The following is a 20,601-nucleotide window of genomic DNA, read 5'->3' on the forward strand; positions in this document are numbered from 1 at the left end:
ATTGCTCCTTAGTCCTAGATACAAGGGGAACATCCTCTCAGCATTTATCCTGTTAACCTATGCTAGGATCCTTAAAGCTTCAACAAGATTACTTCTCCTCCTTCCAACTCTTCCTCATAAGACAAATTCCTCACTCCAGAAATCCGCCTAGTGAACTGCTTCCAATACAAATCTATCCCTTCCAGGTAAGGTGATCAAAACTGTACTTGTACTCTAGATGTGGTGTCGGTAATGTCCTGTACAGTTGAAGCCAAACTTTTGTACTTTTATATTTCATTCTCATTGCACTAAAAGCTGATATTCCATTTACTACCTTGATTATATTTACTGGGTCTGTGTGCTGAATTTTTTTTTTAGGATTCATGTATAAAAGTGACCAAGTCCCTCTGCCACCATATTTTGCAGTTTCACTCCATTTCAATAATACTCTACTCTTCTTGCCGAAGCAACGACCTCCTACTTTTACATGTTAAGCTCCATTATACTCATCAGGTCTTATCGCCTCATCCCTGCTGATGCTATAAAATATTTAAAGTTTAAAATTTGTCATCTTTCATCAGAATTGCGTGGAGATAATTCCCAACATGATTCAGCACCTTCAAGGGAGGTTAGGAGAAAATTTGGGGGTGGACGTTTCAAAGCAATTTTAATTAAATATTTTGGAAACATCCATTGAAATTGATTTCATGCTTGTTGCTTTTAAATCCCTGCAGGCAGAACTCTGTTGAATTCTATCCCATGTTCTTGGTTCTATTTTGGACTTCTGGAATGTTCTTTAATCAAGGTGAGTAGTAATGTTTTTGAAGAAGCGGTCTTTCCAAATACACACTCTTGGTCTTCAGCAAAGCCAGTTCATTTGCATGGCATCCATTATCTATGAGGCATAGGCTGAACGTTTTCTCCATTGTTTCCTTTATAAGGAGGTTAAGTTGAAGGTATTATGAAACTTGGTGATTTCCCTCCCACTATCTACTATAACAGAATCGTGGACATCTGTAGGGAACAGGGAGACTGAAAGAAAATGAAAAATAGCTTTAAGTTTTCTTAGTTCCTAACATGGTTCAGTGGATAACTGTAGTAGCCAGGGCAATACTAAGCTGTGTAGAGTGGACAAGTCTCAGGATTCCTTTCCTGGTCAATGCTGACATAGCAGATTTCAGCCCAGTTAGTAGCTGACCAATGTTGCTAGCCTTAGTACACATGAGCAACCTGGAACAAAATTGGCCTGCTCTCTGTTTAGTGATCTATTCTCTACTTACTTGTAACCACCAGCCTATTTTTGAAATTAAAAACATACTTTGTTCATAAAGATATCTTTATACACATTGTCACTAAAGCAGTTCAGTTCCGGACTGTAACATACGAAGAGAAACAAACATCGGAGTTTGACTGTATCCAACAAATAAAGCAAAGGCATTTCTTACTTGTGCAAGGTTTTATTGACATGAGACACTGGGAAGGTCCAATATCTGCACATGCCCCCATTTAACTTCAGGAGAAAGCCCTCAGACAGTGGTTTTTCCCCAGTTTGCCTTGGCAGCAGCTGCCATGAGTTTTAGTGCAGCCCTCAGCACATAGTCCTGGACCTTGGAATGTGCCAGTCTGCAACACTTGGTTGAGGTCAGTTCCTTGCTCTGGAAGACCAACCAGTTTCGGGCAGACCAAAGAGCGGCTTTCACGGAGTTGATGGTCCTCCAGGCGCAATTGTCTCTGTATCGGTCCTGGGAAGCAGACAACAGAGCACAGAGTCACGGAGCTGCTCGGGATGAATCTCAACAAATATACATCTAACCACTAGACAAAGACAGGATCAACCTCGCTTGTGATGCTACTGTGATCGATGTTGTTGCCAAATGTCACTGCCTGAACTCATCTGAAGTATAGTTCGGTTCAGCAAACCTTTGAGAACCTGCAAATGGAAATCTCCAGAAATTGTTGTAAGAAGAATATCACCTTTGAAAAGGTTTACAAATAATCCTTACCAGGGAAAAAAAGAAGTCTCATCAAGGCATGCTTGCATACTTAAAGGGTGACTGCTGCTGATCTCTTTGAGGATGCCCAGCACTTTTGGCATTCTACAGTTAAGGCAAATTCAGTCAGCTCCGTGCAGAATTACTTTGTAGTTTGATCATAAACAATAACTTTTAGTAGGGCATGTAAGGTCTCTGGGTATTGGTGTCTAAAGGGAAATACGGAGTAAATGAGGTAAATCCTGTTAATCAATGCCACGTTGTCTGCATATTCTGAGAAAATGATCTATTTTGATGTTTAATGCAAGGACTTAATCAGTAAGTTGTAGTGAAACTCAAATAGAAGGAAGGCAAAACCATGAAAACTTTGAGATAGAAAGCCAGAAGAATAACAGGAGTGAGAAATGAAGAAAAGTTATTAAGAGAAGGGAGGAAAGCAATGCAGAAAAGAAGCACCTTAAAATTCATATTCTGTTTTCCAAGCAGCGTTAGGAAGAAAATAAAGAATACTGAGCTAATTTAATGGCTGGAGAGAGAGGGAGGGAGGAGAAAGGAGAAATAATAACTTTGCATTTACGTAGCTGCTCATCACATTCTCAGTACATATGCTGATAACAGATATTTCTGCTATGGAACCTCATTATTAATTATTGGCTGATTTGTAAATCTTCTAATGGCTTCACTCAGCAAGGCTTGTTGAAGAGGCTGGCAAGGAAACTTTATTATATTGAGATTTAAAATGGTTACGGGTTTTTAAAATGGACTTTAAAGTACTGTTTGAAAAGCTCATCAAAATAAACAAAGACTTTCCAAATTTATGGGGCTCATGGATTCTGTAGAGAGTGAATTCTGGGTAAGTGTGGAGATGTGGGGGAAGCCACACCTTCTTCAGAACTAAGTGAGCCTCCCAGCAAAAGGAGGTAGGCCTTTGAAAATCAGTTGCTTTGGCAACCATTTATCTCAGTCTCCACCTTTTGGCCTTTCTGACTCAAATAAGAACTCTGGAGACCTGTGAGCTGTCTCTGGAATCCAAGCAAATGCTTATAGGAAATATAATGACAATTTTGGATGAGCCTCCAGCCTCTAGCCTCTGGCATATCCTTGAAGCTTCAAACGTATGTCTGTAACTTCAAGCATGAACTTAACCTGAAACTATACCTGGGCCTAAAGCAATTTTGAAAGCAGTTCCTTTGCCAATGAAGTCATCTATTAACACTGCCTTGGTAGGTTCAGCTTTCTATGATACATCTAAGTCCATAGTAGTAGGAACATATAGAAAATAGGAGCATGAATAGGCCATTCTGCTCTTTGGAACTTGGCTGTCCAGCCCTCCTCCTCTTGGAAGTAAGAGTGCCTCTTCCTCAGCTAAAATTTCACCAAGAGGAGTCAACTTGGTGCAAGGCTGTGAAATTGCTGGTGACTTTGGGGGTGGAGGTAGAACACACAGGTTAGGAGTGGAGCATGGGTATGGAACAATGGCAAAGGTAGTAATTGAAATATCCAAGATCCTGAGGGATCCTGTTTGATGACAATGTAAATGAATGGCTCAAAGCAAATGAGGCAAACCACTGAGAAAAACCAAAAAGAAAATGGAGAGGGTAAGTGCAACACATACCATGTGGCTCAGTTTATCTTGGCCAGAACTTTTATCTTGTTCTTAGTACTCTGGAGATGGAGTCATTTCCCAAACATCCCAATCCTGTATCCTGACTGTCACTGTCCACCCATGCTGTTTTTATAGCGGGTGGTGGAGGTGGCTGGTGTCAGGAACAGCAGGCCCAAGGTGGAGACCGAGTTGGATGGTTGCCAAAGCAACTGGCTTTAAAGACTCCCTTTCATTCGCCGGGATGTCCATCAGTTCTGGAGAGGAAGGTGCGACTTCTCTCACACCTCCATAATTGCCCAGTATCCAATATGTGCAAAACCCAGGAGTCCTGTAGCAAATTTGAGAAGTCTTTGAAAAGCTCATAACTCTATCAAAATAAACAAGTAGTATTCAAAGTCCATTTAAAAAATCCATAACATCTTAAATCGATCAAGTTTTCTTGCCAGTCTCTTCAATGATCCTTGCTGAGATGAAGCCATTAGAAGATTACTAATTATTGGCTAATTTGCAAATGAGATTCCATTGCACAAGTATAGAAACCACCTGCTCTGAGTTGCATGCATTCGTGAGCTTGAAACTCAGCCCAGCATTCACACCAAGGTTGCATTGAACAACTATTAACAAAACCTTCTGAATATAGTAAAGCTTTTGAAGTCAGCTGAAGACCACCAACCTTGAAGAAAGAGGCTAAAGCTGTCACTCATTTGCAGGTGACTACCCATTTTTGAATTTGTTCAATCACTCCTTTTGGAGAGACAAGATGCCCTTCAGAGATGAAAATAACAGTAGACATAAGTGTGCATAAAATCCTACTGGAACTGTTGAGCTTTAAAGACACTAAAATCTTCCCACTAAAGTTTTTTTTATTAAAAAGAAGTTTGCAATTTAAAAAAGAAAGAAATCCTATGTTTGCAATTTCGCTGTCTGTTTGTACAAACCTGAGTTTTATCATTGCAGGATTAGTACTGCCTGATTTGATTCCACAAATATTATCATGGTGTAGTGCATGGTAGTTCAGTGTGACTGGTATCTCCAAGTAGTTAAGTCTTTGTGGAGCTATGAATATGATTGTTTTAAGAAGGAATTAATGTAAGTCTTCAGTAGTTAAAGGAATTTTAAATGTATCAAATAGGTCCTTATGAATATGGACATTTATAAAAGGTTTGCAAGAGACAATTAAGTTTTGTTTTATTTCATCTTAGCATAGCTCCTGCAGGAGCCCATGGTGGATCCTGGGTATGTTGGAATGGAGGGTGCAAAGGCAAAGGGGCCCTGGGCTGGCATGAGTTGGCATAGGGAGTGTTGATGAGCATGGAGGTAAGTGGAGGGATACTGTTTTGCAAGGAAGGTGTGAGGGGATCCTGGGGGCAGGTAGAGGGGAGAAAGTTGATTATAGGATGTGTGAAATTCCATGGCATTTTGGTTGAGTTAGCACGGATAGAGCATGAGTAGTATGTGGGGTAGTGAGGGCTATTTCTTACTTTATTCTTTCACTTACAATTCTTGGAGTTGGCCTTTCACAATGCCTGCATCCCCGGCTGCCTTCACTGTTTCTGGGGTTGGAGGGTCTGATTCTCTTTAACTCCTGTCTCCCCCACTTTCCCTTCCACTGCCTGGGACAAGAATCAGAACTTTTGGGCCACTTCTATTGATTTGGATTTGGAGACTCCGGGAACTTTTTCAACTTCGGGTCAAACATTTACTTCCATATTTCCAGTATGCGGGTTTTAACAATAACAAAAAAAAAGCCACCATGCCAGAACACTAGCGTTTTCAATCATTCGAGAAACTTATCACATTTTGAATGGAGATATCTCTCATTGTGTTACCCTGGAGTTTAAAGTTAGGGAACTTGGAGCAGAGTGAGAGAAACTCTACCCTTATTGTATTTTTCCTGAGCACTCTTGATGCCCACTAGAATCAAGGGCTTTCCTGGCCAGTTACAGGATCCCTAGTGTGAAAGTGTGGTAAGTTTCAGTGCTGCCATCAGAAAGATTGAGAACTTAAAACAGGAGGGGGTTCACATTATCCTGTGTAAAATTACTGATGACTGTATGAATGTTTTTACATGAAATATCTGTTTGCCATTTTAATGAAGCTCTTAACTCAAGTGAGTAAATTTCTTCTTTCAAAACGCAGAAATGAGAAATTTCATGGGAATGAATTAATATGTTCATTACTGGTCCCACACAGTCACATTTCAACCTGAAGATCTGATGAGACAAATCAAATGAATCATCTGGGAAGGTCAAATTAATTGTAAGAAAGCTGGTTATAAATCTGTACCATCTTCTCATTTAGGAGTTAACTGTTATTAAAACAAATATCTCTAGTGTCATACATTGATTTTTTTTTCCATTAGAAATTAATTTTTTGATTTGTAGTTTCAATAGAGTATTTCAAAATTGGAAAATCAATTCAATGCTCAAAAAAATACAAATTTGAAATATGCTGTTTTATTTGATCAGTTTTCAAGGTGGAGCAGATGCATTTTGATATTAAATGTTGTATCCATAAACACTATGGCAAGAGTTTAGAAAATATATTGAGGTAAACTGTTTACAACCTTGTACTCCTCTGATTCTCTCTTGCCCTGTGGTTCTATCTTGTGCTGAGACATCATTCCACCAGCCCTCGAAATGCTCAGGTATCCCTGCCCAGCAGGAGAGGAATTATTCCACATGTGTGAATCTAACAATTGAGCATGGCTGCATTATCTGATCATTTGAGGTATTTTCCAGTTAGAGTGCTCCTCTGCTACCCTGAACACAAACGAAAGGTTGAATCAGCTAGATTTGAAGGACTTGGGGCACAAAATCACTCTGCATGGAGCATTTTCAATCTTGTAATTTACATAGTTTTGAATTTATTCAATTAAAGTTGACAATATGACACTGAGTTGTACAGCAGACCCTTCAGTCCAACCAGTCCATTGCTGACCATAATCCCAAACTGAATTAATCCCACCTACCTGCACTTGGCCCATATCCCTGCAAATATTTCTTATTCATGTTCTTATCCAAATGTCTTTTAAACATATCCACATCCACCACTTCCTTTGGAAGTTCATTCCATGCACGAACCATTCTGTGTTTTAAAATGAAAAGAAAAGGCTCCTCGTCTTTTTAAGATCTTTCTCATTTAAAAGGTTTGAGCGATCAATAAGTTAAAAACTGGTTTATGTTTCTATTTATGTTGGAGCTGTATAAGACTCTAATTAGGCCACGTTTGGAATATTGCATGGACGTCTGTTCCCCACACTATAGGAAGAATGTGGAGGCCTTGGGGAGGGTGCAAAAGAGATTTACCAGGATGATGCCTGGATTGGAGTGGTTAAATATAAGGAGAGGTTGCACACAATTGGATTGACACTATGGCATCAGAGGCTGAAGGGTGACCTGATAGAAGCTTAAAAAATTTGAGAGGCATGGATAGGGTGGATAGTCAGAATCTTTTTCCCAAGATGGAAATGCTAAATACAAGGGGGCATCGATGAGAGGGGCAAAGTTTTTTTTACAAAGAGGGTGGTAGGTGCCTGGAACATGCTGCCAGGGAAGGTGGTAGAAGCAGAGCCAATAGTAACATTTAAGAAGTGCTTAGACAGACACATGAACAGGCAGGGAAAAGAGGGGTATGGACCATGTGCAGTAGAGAATGGCACCATAGTTGACACAGATATGGTGGGCCGAAGGGCCTGTTCGTGTGCTGTACTGTTCCCTACTGTGTGGAAGCAGGCCAATCAGCCCATCGAATCTACACCACCTCTCCAAACCGCATCCCACCTGGGTCCACCTCCCTAGACTATATGGCTAATCCACCTAGCCTGCACATCCCTGAACACTACGGACAATTTAGCATGGCCAATCCACCTGACCTGCACATCTTTGGACTTTGGGAGGTAACTGGAGCACCCAGAGGAATCCCACGCAGCCATAGGGAGAATGTGCAAACTCCACACAGACAGTCGCCTGAGGGTGGAATCAAATCCAGGTCCCTGGTGCTGTGAGGCAGCAGTGCTAACCACTGAGTTAACACACAATATGAAAGTTACAACCTTTATTACTCTGCACTGTATACCAGACTTGGTTCAGACTACAGGGTGTTGCTGATTTATGAACATCCGCCTCATGGATGCTCATACTTACGAATACGATCCCATGCATGGTTCTAATTTGAAAGACCCAAAATAGGAGTGTTTCCCGAATGTACAAACAGCTGCTTTCCATTGCCTTGCGTTGAGTTCCAGCTTGCAAAAAAATTGACTTGCGGATGGATTCCAGAACTATGTTCACTAGCGTTTGGTAGAATGAGGTGAGTATCTGAGAAACCTGCAAACCTCTAACAGAGCTGGACAGGATAAATACAGGAAAGATGCTCCCTGTTACCAGGCTAAAGACGCAAGCTAGACCATTTAGCACTGAAGTAAGGCGAAGTTACTTTGAGGGTGGTGAGCTGTGGAATTCTCTGCTTTGGAAAGTGGTTGAGGCCAAACATTGAATGTTTACCAGAAGGAGATAGATGTCGGGATGCAGGTAATGGGAAGAAGGCAGAATCGGGGCACTGAGTTCGATGATTTCGCCATGATCCTAATGAATAGCAGCACAGGCTTAAAGGCCTACTCCTGTTCCTATTTTCTATGTTTTCTGCTAATTCTTGGGGAGAGAATTGGAGGGAATAGTTTCCTGGAAAGAAACAGGCCAAGTAATTTATTTAGGTGCAAAGCTTTATCTATGAGCGGTTTTGCTGATGTCTGAGGTTTGTTTTGTTGCTTGACTAAGCATACCACTAGTGACTGAACAGAGACTGCAAAAGGAAACGTGAAACAGGCTGAGATTAAATCACTTTTGTACCAAATAGACCACCAATACTAAAGTCAATGAGCTGTCACACGACAGATTTATGCATAACCTACTGTGTAACATCTTTGTCCGTAGTTCTGACTTTCTGTGCATTCAAGGACATGATTGTTAATACCAGTTAATGTGACTGTTAATGTGCCTTCTGTGGGAAATGATAGCCTTGTTTTGTTTCTGAGTCACAGTGAAGCTGATGGAAAGACAGGAGGAAGTGCTATTCAGGGCCAGATTGTGACAGGATGATGGTCTGTTAAGACAGCAGGATGCATGGCCTAAAGCTGAGAGAGCATGAGGAAAGACTTCTGGATAGATTAAAATCTATCCTCGGATTGTTAGCGCTGGCATCCACTTTGAAGCACTAAAACAGGCTCAGTTGTGAATTAGTATCGAATACATGACCCATCAAATGTGAATGTGCAATTGAATCAACACATCAATTGACTGTAATTATAAAATTTGTGTTAAGCTTTTGTCAATGTTATGTATGAAATTACTTTGAAGTTCTGAAAGATTAGTTTGAGGTGCAGTTGCTGAAGGAATGGTGAGGTGCTTCTTCACATAAAACAAAGGAAACATCCCACCAGCTGGGTCAGGATCATGCTGTACTTTCATCCCTGCCTCTTCCTCAGGACCACGTGATCTTGTGTTCTCTTTTTTCTTTGTTGTTCACTCTGCACGCTCTCTCTCCTGCACGTGCTCTCCTTTTCTTCCCCTCTCTCCCACTGTCACACCATTCCAGCTTCCCAAACATCTCTCCTTTGCAGCTGCATGTCCCTTCCTCACTTGTTCCTCCAACCTACATGCTACCCACTTTCCTGCTGTCTCTCCCTCTCCTGATCAATGCCTCCCTCCTGCCTCTCTTCCCTGCTCTTGACCCTCCCACCTTCACCACCCTCACCCATTTTTTAATCTGCCTCCTTCCTGCCTCACCCATTTTTTGATTTCCCCCCCAACCCGTCCCTTCCATGCTCTCTATCCCAACCCTCACCCACTCCCAACCTGTTCTGTCTTCACATTCACTCGTTCTATCGCACATACAGACCCGTACATTGTAAAGAAGTCACGGAGTATGGAGAATACAGCAGGAAGGTGGGGGCTAAATAGAAATGAAAGACAAGATCTAAGGAAACTGCAAAAGAGTCTCAAGGGCTGGTGTTCTCTGTTACTGGTCTCCCTCACTTAGAGTTCAGTTCTGCAGGTTTATAGCTGTCCAGTTCACTTGGTGAAAGATGTTATGACTGAAGTTGATTGGTGCACTGAGTCCTTTTCTACTTGCACTCTTCCACTGTTGACAATAAAGTTTAAATTTAATGGGGAATGATATTATCAATGCAATAGGCCTCAAATTGTATTAGGTTTGTACTTCAAAAATGTCAAAGGTTTCTTGTGTTGAACAATATTAACAAGTGCTTTAAAACAAAACTTATCCAAAAAATGCAAATACTTTTGTCAAAGAGGTTTAGATTGCGCAAGGTTGGATATACTGTTCTAATAGCTGGATTTAGCATGAGGCAAATTCTTAACTAGAGTAAGATACCCTCTAGACCACTCCAAATAGAAAATGTAAGTAAGACAGAACCTATGGATTTCTTAACCATCTCTCCAGCCGCAATAGTTAGTGGCATAATATAATGAGATTTCAAGACACAGCATTAAAATAGATTCCAATTCATCTCACCTGAGGAGTTAACCTCAGATGTCCCTCAAAAGGCACTTGCTCCTGGTATTTCTCTCCGTTCTGGGAACTGTGCCCCTTGGATTCTGGATGTAGCACTCCAGCACCTGGTCACAGGCACAACTTAAGATTTTCATAGACAGCTACCTGCACCAAGCTAGTACTAGAGTCCTAGAGATGTACAGCATGAAAACAGACCTTTTAGTCCACCCATCCATGCCGACCAGATATCCCAACCCAATCTAGTCCCACCTGCCAGCACCCGGCCCATATCCCTCCAAACCCTTCCTATTCATATACCCATCCAAATGCCTCTTAAATGTTACAATTGTACCAGCCTCCACCACATCCTCTGGCAGCTCATTCCATACACATGATTTGCATGGAAAAGTTGCCCCTCAGGTCTCTTTTATATCTTTCCCCTCTCACCCTAAACCTATGCCCTCTAGTTCTGGACTCCCCGGCCCAAGGGAAAAGACTTTGCTTATTTACCCTATCCATGCCCCTCATAATTTTGTAAACTTCTATAAGGTCACCCCTCAGCCTCCAGTGCTCCAGGGAAAACAGCCCCAGCCTGTTCAGCCTCTCCCTGTAGCTCATAACCTCCAACCCTGGCAACATCCTTGTAAATCTTTTCTGAACCCTTTCAAGTTTCACAACATCTTTCCGATAGAAAGAGAGTGTAGTTTTTTTTTCCTGAGCTCTAATGTTGCTTAATTGCACAAGACAAGTCCAGCTTCTGGGCTTCTATCATGCCACTCTCTGCATTGAAATAACTGCTCACTGGCTTTTTCTAAGACCCTCATGGCTCCCAGACTTTTACTGAGTCCTAACTGCAATGCTCAGTTTCATCCACTAACTCCTGGGATCTCTCCAGAGTTCTAATCACACAGAAATATCATATAATTTCTGGGACATTTTTCTAAGCCCCAACACCAAACCAATGGCTTTTAATCACCTCATTAGGACACCTTCTAACACTCTCTTGTTGCAGTGAGTATGCTTTTTACTCCCTGACAAGCTCGAACTGACTGTAGTCCTATAATTGCTCTTCAGTGATCCTTGACATGTTCTGAGTGATTGTTACGACATGGGATAAACTCTCCTGCTTAATTTAAACCCCGCAACACTAAAGATTTATTCCATGCAGTCATCTATAAAAATTCGAGTGGCAAAGAACTGTGTAAAGTAAAAATTAACTTTATTTCTTAAAGTATAACAGAGAATAATTAACCACTATGTATGATTTCTTTCTCTAATCTATCTTTTATCTTCCCTTCTATAATACTAGTCCGATAAGGCTCCCAATTAAGATTTACAAAACAATATTTGTTATCTCAATACCAGACAGCTGTAGGTTTTTATCTTCGGATCTTCCTGAGTCTTCTGTTCTCCTTCTTAGTCACTTATGCATCACAGGTTACTGATCGAAAAGGTACTTTTAAAGAGAGAGAGCGTGAGAGATGTTTTCAAGCAGTCTAGTACATGTTAGGCTAAGCAGTTTACCTCTCAACTGTTCAATTTCCCTCCGGTCTTATATCCAAGATTGTGTCATTGGCTTTTAATATTGTCAAGATACTCAATTAAATCTTGATTGGAAATTGGTATTTTTATCAAGGTTTAATTTAAACTGGCTGAATTCAAATTTGTCTTTGTCTCCAGGCAACGAACTACTTGAGTTGTTCGACCCAGTTGCCTTATTGAGAACATTTGGTGCTGTGTATGGTAGTTCTGCTGCTTTTCATTCTCTAAGATACACCCACATCTTCATAACACCTCCCACCTTAAAAAAACGAACCATCATAATGAAAAAGTGGCTTCTTTTTTAATCTTTTAAACACATTATCCTAACATACTGATAACTTCCATATAAGTTCACCTTAACCTCTTCCCATATACCTAAATATATGCATTAAATAAAGACATATCATCTAAACTGTTAAATCTGCGATATCGCATCTGCGATTACATTCTTCCGATCTCCAACATGTACAATTTTAAAATTAAAAGTCTGTAACAAAAGACTCCAATGAAATAGTTTCATATTCTTATCTTTAAAACCTTCTAAGAATGTAAATGGATTGTGGTCAGCATACACAATTTCTCTGATACGTCATTCGTGACATACACATTGAAATGCTGTAAGGCCAGTACTAAACTCGATAGTTCGTTTTCGATTGTGGAGTATTTCCTCTGGGGGATGTTGATCTTTGAAAAGTAACCAACTGGCAGTTCAATCCCATCCTCATTTTCCTGGAGGAGTAAAGCGCCAACTCCTGTGTCACAGCATCAATGGCGACTTTAAATGGTTTTGAAAAGTTTAGTGTAGCTAAAGCTGGTTTGGTGGTTAATATCGATTTCAAATGGTCAAATGCCTCCTGACGTTGTTCTGTCCACCGAAACTTTGTGTCCTTCTTCAGCAAATGGGTTAATGGTGCCACTACACTGCTGAAGTTTGGAACAAACTTCCAATAAAATCCACTGAGTCCTAAGAATCAAAGCACTTCTTTCTTCCAGCTTGGTCGTGGAAATTCCTCTCTAGCCTTTGTCTTTGCATTCCATGACCGATGTTATGTTCCAAGCAAGTCACCTCTGCTTTCGTGAATTCAGTTTTATTTAAGCTTATCACAAGTTTTGCTTCTTGTAGTCGTTGAAAGAGCTCTGCCAAATTTACCATGTGATCTTTCCAGGACTTACTAAAGACCGCTCCATCATCCAAACAAACTGCACAGTTTGTTAAACCAGCCACAGCTCTGTTCATGAGTCTTTGGAATGTGGCGGGCGCATTCTTCCTTCCAAAGGGTATTACTTTAAACTTATAGCCCATTTGGGGTAACAAACGCAGAAAGTTCTTTTGCCATTTCTGCTAAAGGTATCTGCCCGTAACCATGCCGTAAGCCCAACTTGGTGATGTAACTGGCTTGTCCGACTTTCTCGATATAGTCCTCCAATCTAGGAATTGGATATGAATCTGATTTTGTAACAGCGCTGACCTTCCGATAATCTGCGCAGAATAGTTGCGTCCTGTCTGTTTTGGGAACTAGGATGATCGGCAAACTCCAGCCGCTCTGGCTTGGTTCGATGATGTCCTCCTCAAGCATGGCCTCCACCTCCATCTGGACCTGTCGGGCTTTGAAAGGATTAAGCCGATAGGGGTGTTGTTTCATCGGAGCAGTATTCCCTATGGCTACTTCATATACAATAGCATTAGTCCTCCCCATCTGATTCTTACACATGTCCTTGTACTGTAGTAACAAATCTTTCAACTCCATTCTGTGCTCCTGAGTCAGATAGCTTACTAATCTATCCCACTCCTCAAGGAGTACTTCACTTTTAATCTATTTTGAGGCAGCTCAAAAATCTATATCGTATAGATTTGTTTCCTCACTCTGCAGGGCAGTAACTAAAACCCACTCCTCCAGTTCTTTCTATCTAGTGTAATACGGTTTCAGCATGTTCTCTTGACATACCCGATACCTTTTCTTTCTATCTGGCATCTTTACTAAATAGTTCACTTGACTCCTCTTTTTCTCAATTTGATAGGGACCACTAAACCTGGCTTGAAGGGATCTCCTATCACTGGTAACAGTACTAACATATCATCCCCTTGGGAAAATGTCCAAGTCTCAGAGTTTCTGCCACCTGCTTCATTCTACACTGTGCCCTCTTTAGGTTCTGTTTAGCTAATTCACCCACTCTATTGAATCTCCTCTTCCCCTCCAATACGTAATCTAATGGTGAGATCTCTGACTTTGGTCCTGTCAATTTTTCTTTAATTAATTTCAAAGGGTCTCTCACTTCATGAATGAATATTAACTCAAAGGGAGTGAACTAAAATAGATTAGTTTGGGGCATCTCTAATGGCAAACAATACGAATGGGATACCTTTATCCCAATCACTCAGGTAATCCTGACCGTATACTCTCAACATAATTCTCAAGTTCTGATGCCACCCTTCTAAAGGTCCCTGGGATTCAAGACGATATGCACTAGATTTAAAGTGCTGTATACTGAAGCTATCTATAACCTCCTTAAACAGCAGTAAAATTTGACTCTTAGTCTGACTGAATCTCTGGGTAGCCCATTCCGTGTGAAGAAAGCTACTAACTCCTCTACTACCTTTATTTGCCTTGATACTGTAGAATGGAATTGCTCTGATAATCTGGTAGAATCATCCATTATGGTTAACAAATACTGGCTCCCACTTTTATTTCTCGGGAGGGGACCTACATAGTCTATTATAACCCACATGAAAAGTTCTTCAAATGTGGGAATTGGCATCAAAAGTGCTGGTTTTATTACCGCCTAGGGTTTACCTATCATTTGGCATGTATGACACGTACGGCAAAAGTTAACCATATCCTTGTGTATTCCAAGCTAATAAAAATGTTTTTGTACCTGAGCCTGAGTCTTTCGTACCACTAAGTGACCTCCTACAAGTAGTTCATGTGCTACCTGTAACACCTCCTGTCTGTATGCTGCAGGCAACACAGTCTGGTGCACTTCGGCCTATTTCTCCTCTGCACTAACCTGCTGTGGTCTCCATTTCCATCTTGTGGTTTCTATCTTTCAGATAATAACCCTCCGGAATATTCTCTGCCTCGTTTTCAGAGTATGTATGCATCCATCCATATCTTTTATCATCTTGGTGTTGTAAGTCTCTTAGCCTTTCAGGACTAAACACTTCTGTCTGACCCTCTGGATGTTCAGGCTTTTCCTGCACCATTCCGTCAAACAGGGTAGCTGCTAACTGAACCTCAACTCCTTCATCTTTCTCTTTACTTTTCACTTTGTGTTGCGACTTATGATAGTCGGATCTGGTTACAACACAGTCTGGGAAATAACAGGATATTTCTGTTTTAACTCCTCAGTTTCTTGGTCTTCCTTGCGCTTCTCCACAACAAGTGGTGTCACTCCCACCTTGGATCCTCCCAAATCATTCCCAAGAACAAACTGAATTCCTGGAGTTGACACTCTGTCAATCACTCTCACTGTAACTTCACCAGTCTTAAGTTGGTATTCCAACCTGATCTTACATAAGAGAATGTTAAATTTCTGTCCATCAATCCCACAAATTACCACAATCTCAGGTAATACATCAGAAACAGTGCACATTCACTCATCCTTTACTATCAGCGATTGGTTAGATCCTGTATCTCTCGAAATTATAACGTCTTGTCCTCCTCCCTTTGGTCCTTCTGAGTAAGCTTTACCCACAGAGGCGAATTCTTTGTAGAGATCAAGTACTAACTCCATACCCAGCCCCTGCTTAGGCCGTGCACTCTCCTGCAGCTCCTCAGCTCTTCTTGGGGTCTCCTTTACTATGTTCACTAATGCCACTGGCTTAGCTTCTTTTATCACAGCACCCTTCTTTAATGACCAGCACTGTGTCTTTACATGTCCCACTTTACCACAGTGTAAACACCTGAGGCCTTTCATCTCCTTTCCACTTTCTTGCAATTCTTTTTAATTCTGTGGTAAAATCTTACCAGTGCTCTCTAATCTTGGTTTAGTAGTGTAGGATCTCCCTTTCTCCCAACTTACATCCCTCAGAGGACAAACTTCTGGCCGGAAGCTTGTACTCATCTGCTAATTCTGCTGCCCTTCTCACTTCCTGAACTTTCTGTTCTTCCACCTGAATTCTTACCATCTCTGGAAGTGAGTTTTTAAACTCCTCCAGCAGAATAATCTCACTTAAAGCCTCAAATATCCTATCTATTTTCTAAGCGTTTACCCATCAAGCAAAGTGACTATGCTTAATTCTTGTGAGCTCAGCTTAATTCTGACCTGGTTCCTTCTTTGTTTCTGAACCGCTGTTTATATGCTTATGGTACCAATTCATAAGCACTTAAAATAGCCTGTTTAACCCCTTCATAATCCCTTGACAGCTCATATGACAATGTGGCAAATACCTCACTAGCTCTGCCTACCAATTTAGTCTGAACTACCATTATCCATAAATCCTCAGACCACTCCATCTGCCTAGCCAATTATTCGAATGTAATAAAGAAGACTTCAACATTTTTCTCAAAATATAGCAGAATTTTGACATGTTTATATATATCGCTACCTTCTCTTTTAATGTCCATCCTGTTAACTTGACTTTGCTGACTAAGTTGCAACTTCTCAAGTTCAAATTCTCTCTCTCTCTCTCTCTCTCTTTCTTCTCTCTTTTTCCTCTCTCTCCCTTTATCTTCTAACTCCATTTTCCTCAATTGTAATTTAAGTTTTTCCACCTCTACTGCATCTGTCTGTTTCTCCGACACACCGAAGTGTTTGAGTAATTCCCTTACAATTTCAGCTTCACTTTTGTCCATGGTTAAACCCAAATCTAACTTATTTGCTAATTCTAAAAGTATGGCCTTTTTCTTTCCTTCTGAACTTTCTCAGCAAATTTCAGAATCATCTTCAAATCCCAGAACCTCTTCTGCAATTTTAAGAGCCATTTCTCTCACTTTTAACTTAATCAGCCACAAATCACCGAGATTAAACAATTTGTCTCACCTGCGTTTTATTTAGAGTTCTAGGGCACTAACCTAAAAGTGTTTAAATCTGCTGGGATTTTTCGTACCCCAAAATCTATTCAATTCTGTCTAAACTAGTTCAAATCATAGAGTCGAGCCCCCAAACTGTTACGACATGGGGTACACTCTCCTGCTTAATTTAAACCCACCAACACAGAAAAGATTTATTCCATGCAGTAATCAGTAAACATTCAAACGGGCAAGAACAATGTAAAGCAAAAATTAACAACTTTATTTCTTAATGTATAAGAGAGAATAATTAACTAACCACTATTTACAATTTCTTTCTCTAACCTATCTTTTTACCTTCTCTTCTATAATACTAGTCCAATAAAACTCCCATTAAGATTTACAAAACAGCACTTCTTATCTCAAAACCAGGCAGCTGTAGGTTCTTGTCTTCGGATCTTCCTGTCTTTTTCTTCTCCTTGTTAGGATTTTCTGTGTCACAGGTTACTGATCAAAAAGATACTTTTAAGAGAGAGTTTTTTTTCCAAGCAGTCTGATACATAATTAGGCTTGGCAGCTCTCCTCTCAACTGTTCAATTTTCTCCTGGTCTTATACCCTAGAGCATTGGATTTTAAGATTGTCAATATACTCAATTCAAACTTGATTGGAAATTGATATTTTTATCGGGGTATAATTTAAACTGATTCGAATTTGTCTCTAGGCAACAAACTACTTGAGTTGTTTAACCCAGTGTTACATACATTGTTGCCTTATTGAGAACACTTGGTGTTGTGTCCAGTAGTTCTGCTGCTTTTAACTTTCTTAAAGGTACACCCATATCTTCATAAGTGATCTATAAAAAAAAATTATTAGGCCCTGCCACGATTGCTAGGTAGCAATACGTTCCCCAAAAGCCAGCCAATTGTAAAAATTGTGGCTTACAGAGTACAAATGGATAGAGCAGGAAAAAAAAGAATTTCATCACAGTTTGGAATGACAGCCTAAAGAAAGGACAGCTGTAAGTTGGAGCCACATTAACACCTCTGCTTCCACAGGAGATTAAGAAATTCAGGATGTCCATAAAGACCTTTACAATTTTTTATAGATGCACCAAAGAAAACATTCTACCCAGATGGACCACAGTGTAGTATGGCAACCGTTCTTCCCAAGACTGAAAGAAACGGCAGAGTTATGAACACTGTCCATCACACAACCCAACCTCCCATCCACTGACTTCATCTATACGTCCTGTTGCATTGGGAAAGCAACTAACATAATCAAAGAGATCTCCCACTCCAGTTATACTGCCTTCCACTGTCTCCGTCAGGCAGGAGCTATAAAAGTTCTGTAGTATGAAGTATGAACAGATTCAAGAACTGCCTCTTCCCTACTGTTATCAGATTTTTAATGGACCTGTTTAATATTAATGTTGATATGTCTCTCTGCACCTTCTCAACAGCTGTAACCCTGTCTCCTGCACTCTGTTCTGTTACCCTGATGCCTTTGTATCGTATGCCTGCCCATAAAGCACATAAGACAACAATTTTCTCTATACTTTGGTACACATGTGAGTAATAAATCCAATCAAATCATCCTTGTTTTCAAATCTCTTCATGGCCTTGTTTCTGCCTATCTCTAATCTGCAAACCCTCTGAGATATCTGTGCTTCCCGCATTCTGGCCTGTTGTGTATTCCCAAACATAATTGTCCCACTATTGGTGGTCCTGCCTTCATTTGCTTAGGCCCACGCTCTACATCTATATACATTGCTTGCCTTCCAAGATACTTTCACTGTCTACATCTTTGTCCAAAGTTTTGGTAATTTGACCGAATCTCTCCTTACATGGTTGGGTGCCGTAATTCACTTTATCGTGCTCCTGCAAATCACCTTGGAATGTTTAGTTGTTTTAACAGTGCAATATAAATAGAATTAGTTGTTGTTAAATGATTTTTTAAACATGCGATTCAAATAATTCAGCAAAACACTTGTATATAGACAAAATATGATAGATTTTTACAGATTCTGCACCCTTGATGTTCTGAACATTTGTAAAAAGTATTAAGTGAGCATTTGTAACAAAGCTCTCTTCCTTTTATGAAAATGAACAGGTCAAGTAAGATTTCAATCAGAGTCCATGATTGTCTAATAGTTCCTGTCACGCTGTTTGGCAATGAAACTGTATTACTCCCAATATGCCTTGAGTTAAAACCTGATATTCTCTGATTTTTTTGAAGACTTACTTCTACAACTGATCTCTTACTATAATTTCTACTTCTAATGGTGCTATAATATGTACAATTGTATAAGATTACAGTCTTTATATTCCAGTCATTCCCCTCCCAGGATTCATCCAAATCTATAATTTTGAGCCTTCTGTTCCCTTTTCCATGATGTTTATTCAGCTTCCCCTTAAACACAACTATATTATTTGTTTCAACCACTCTGTGTAGTACTGAGTTACATATTCTCACAACTATTTGAATACAGTTTTTAAAAGAAGTCCAATTGGATTTGTGAATAATTATCTCATATTAATGGCTTCTAGTTACTCGCTTCCCCATATGAGAAATAATTCTCTTCATATTCATTGTCTCAAATTCTATCGGGTCACCCTCTCAGCCTTGCTTTTCCATGAGAGAAGAGAACTAGCATGTTGATCTTTTCCTAATCTGCATAGACATGTTTTTTTCTAATATTGTGTTAATAAATCCTCTGCGCAACCTCTCCATTGCCTTGATATTCTTTTTATCATATGCTAACTAGAACTGTTCTCCCAGTACCTGTAAGTTTGGTCTCTCCAACATTTGATACAGTTAACATAACAAACATATTTTTATAGTTGTAATCCTCTAATAGCCTTACTAATCTCTGGCATAGTGTTTTGTGATATGTACCTGAGATCTCTGTCTTCCACTGTCCTACCTAGATGGGCACATTGCAAGTAGTAAGTGATATTTCTATTCTTTCTCTCAAAAATGCTCTCTTGTTTATTTGTGTTGAACTTCATTCTCAAATTATTTACCATATTCTACAAGCTTATTAATATCCCTTTTTATTTGCTCTAGTCCAATTCTCAAATTTTTTTGTACCTGCCACACCACACCACACCACCGCAAAATTTGATGCCATCTGCAAATTCAGAATGGTCTTTGCCACTAACATATTGCTGCCATCAAACCAAAAACTACATTCTACCCATCCTCCAAATGACTAATGAGCTTCAGTGTTGATATACCATTAGATATGTAGGCTGTGCATCTCAAAAACTGGAGAATTGTATCAAACAGCATATCCCTTCAGCCGTTGGCAAGGTCATGACTATACCCAAACAGCCATGTCCTCACAAAACTCAAAGCAGAATGTCCAATATTTGATTCAGTTCCATGACTGGGCAACATTTGGTAAATAAAATTTACACTGACCACTAATTTCAGATTATTGGGTTCAAAGACTGGCACATTTGACATACTGAAAGGTACATCTATTAAAATACAGGGCCATGTTCTTTGCAGTCAGAACATGTACGTGCACTGCACCTGTTTCAACTCAACAAAGTAGGTGGCTGCCATTTTCTGATTCATTACTCAGGGAAATACCTGGTCAAATCAGTCAACATGTCTGCTTTAATTTTTAAAAATTAACTTGGCAGTTAACTGTTAGTCATCATCTAATTGGAGCATTCAACATGGTACCTCCACCAATTGCATCCCTCTTGCTAATCACTGAGTGTTCCTTTCTCCTGCAATAGAAAATGTTGTTCCCCCTTATCAATGGTATTCTTGTGAATATCCCAGTGAATGCAAGATGAATAGCTATGACAAAATGTGGCTTCTTTCTGCAGCACCCAGGTTCTCTATTACCAGATAGCTACTTCCTTCTTTTGATCTGTTCGTACAAGCTCAAGCCTTGACTTATATGTGACATTTTCACAACATAGAAAATCAAGGGATGATCATATTGATTGGTTATTTTCGGCTTGATGAGTTTTGACTGAATGGAAGAAAGACCAATCAGGAGCA

The 20,601-nt window shown here is 40.1% G+C and overlaps 1 protein-coding gene across 2 annotated transcripts in view; it reads left to right on the forward strand.

Moving 5' to 3' along the window:
- The window catches only part of mgst2 (microsomal glutathione S-transferase 2), a 43,489-nt gene that overhangs the window by 19,454 nt on the left and 3,434 nt on the right, over nucleotides 1–20,601 (forward strand). For both annotated transcript variants that reach the window (XM_072584100.1, XM_072584101.1), the window contains exon 3: nucleotides 714–784. In XM_072584100.1, coding sequence (XP_072440201.1) covers nucleotides 714–784 — 71 coding nt within the window. The remainder of the gene's footprint in view (nucleotides 1–713; nucleotides 785–20,601) is intronic.

This window comes from Chiloscyllium punctatum, chromosome 14 (genome assembly GCF_047496795.1).
Source record: "Chiloscyllium punctatum isolate Juve2018m chromosome 14, sChiPun1.3, whole genome shotgun sequence".
Classification (NCBI taxonomy): Eukaryota; Metazoa; Chordata; class Chondrichthyes; order Orectolobiformes; family Hemiscylliidae; genus Chiloscyllium; species Chiloscyllium punctatum.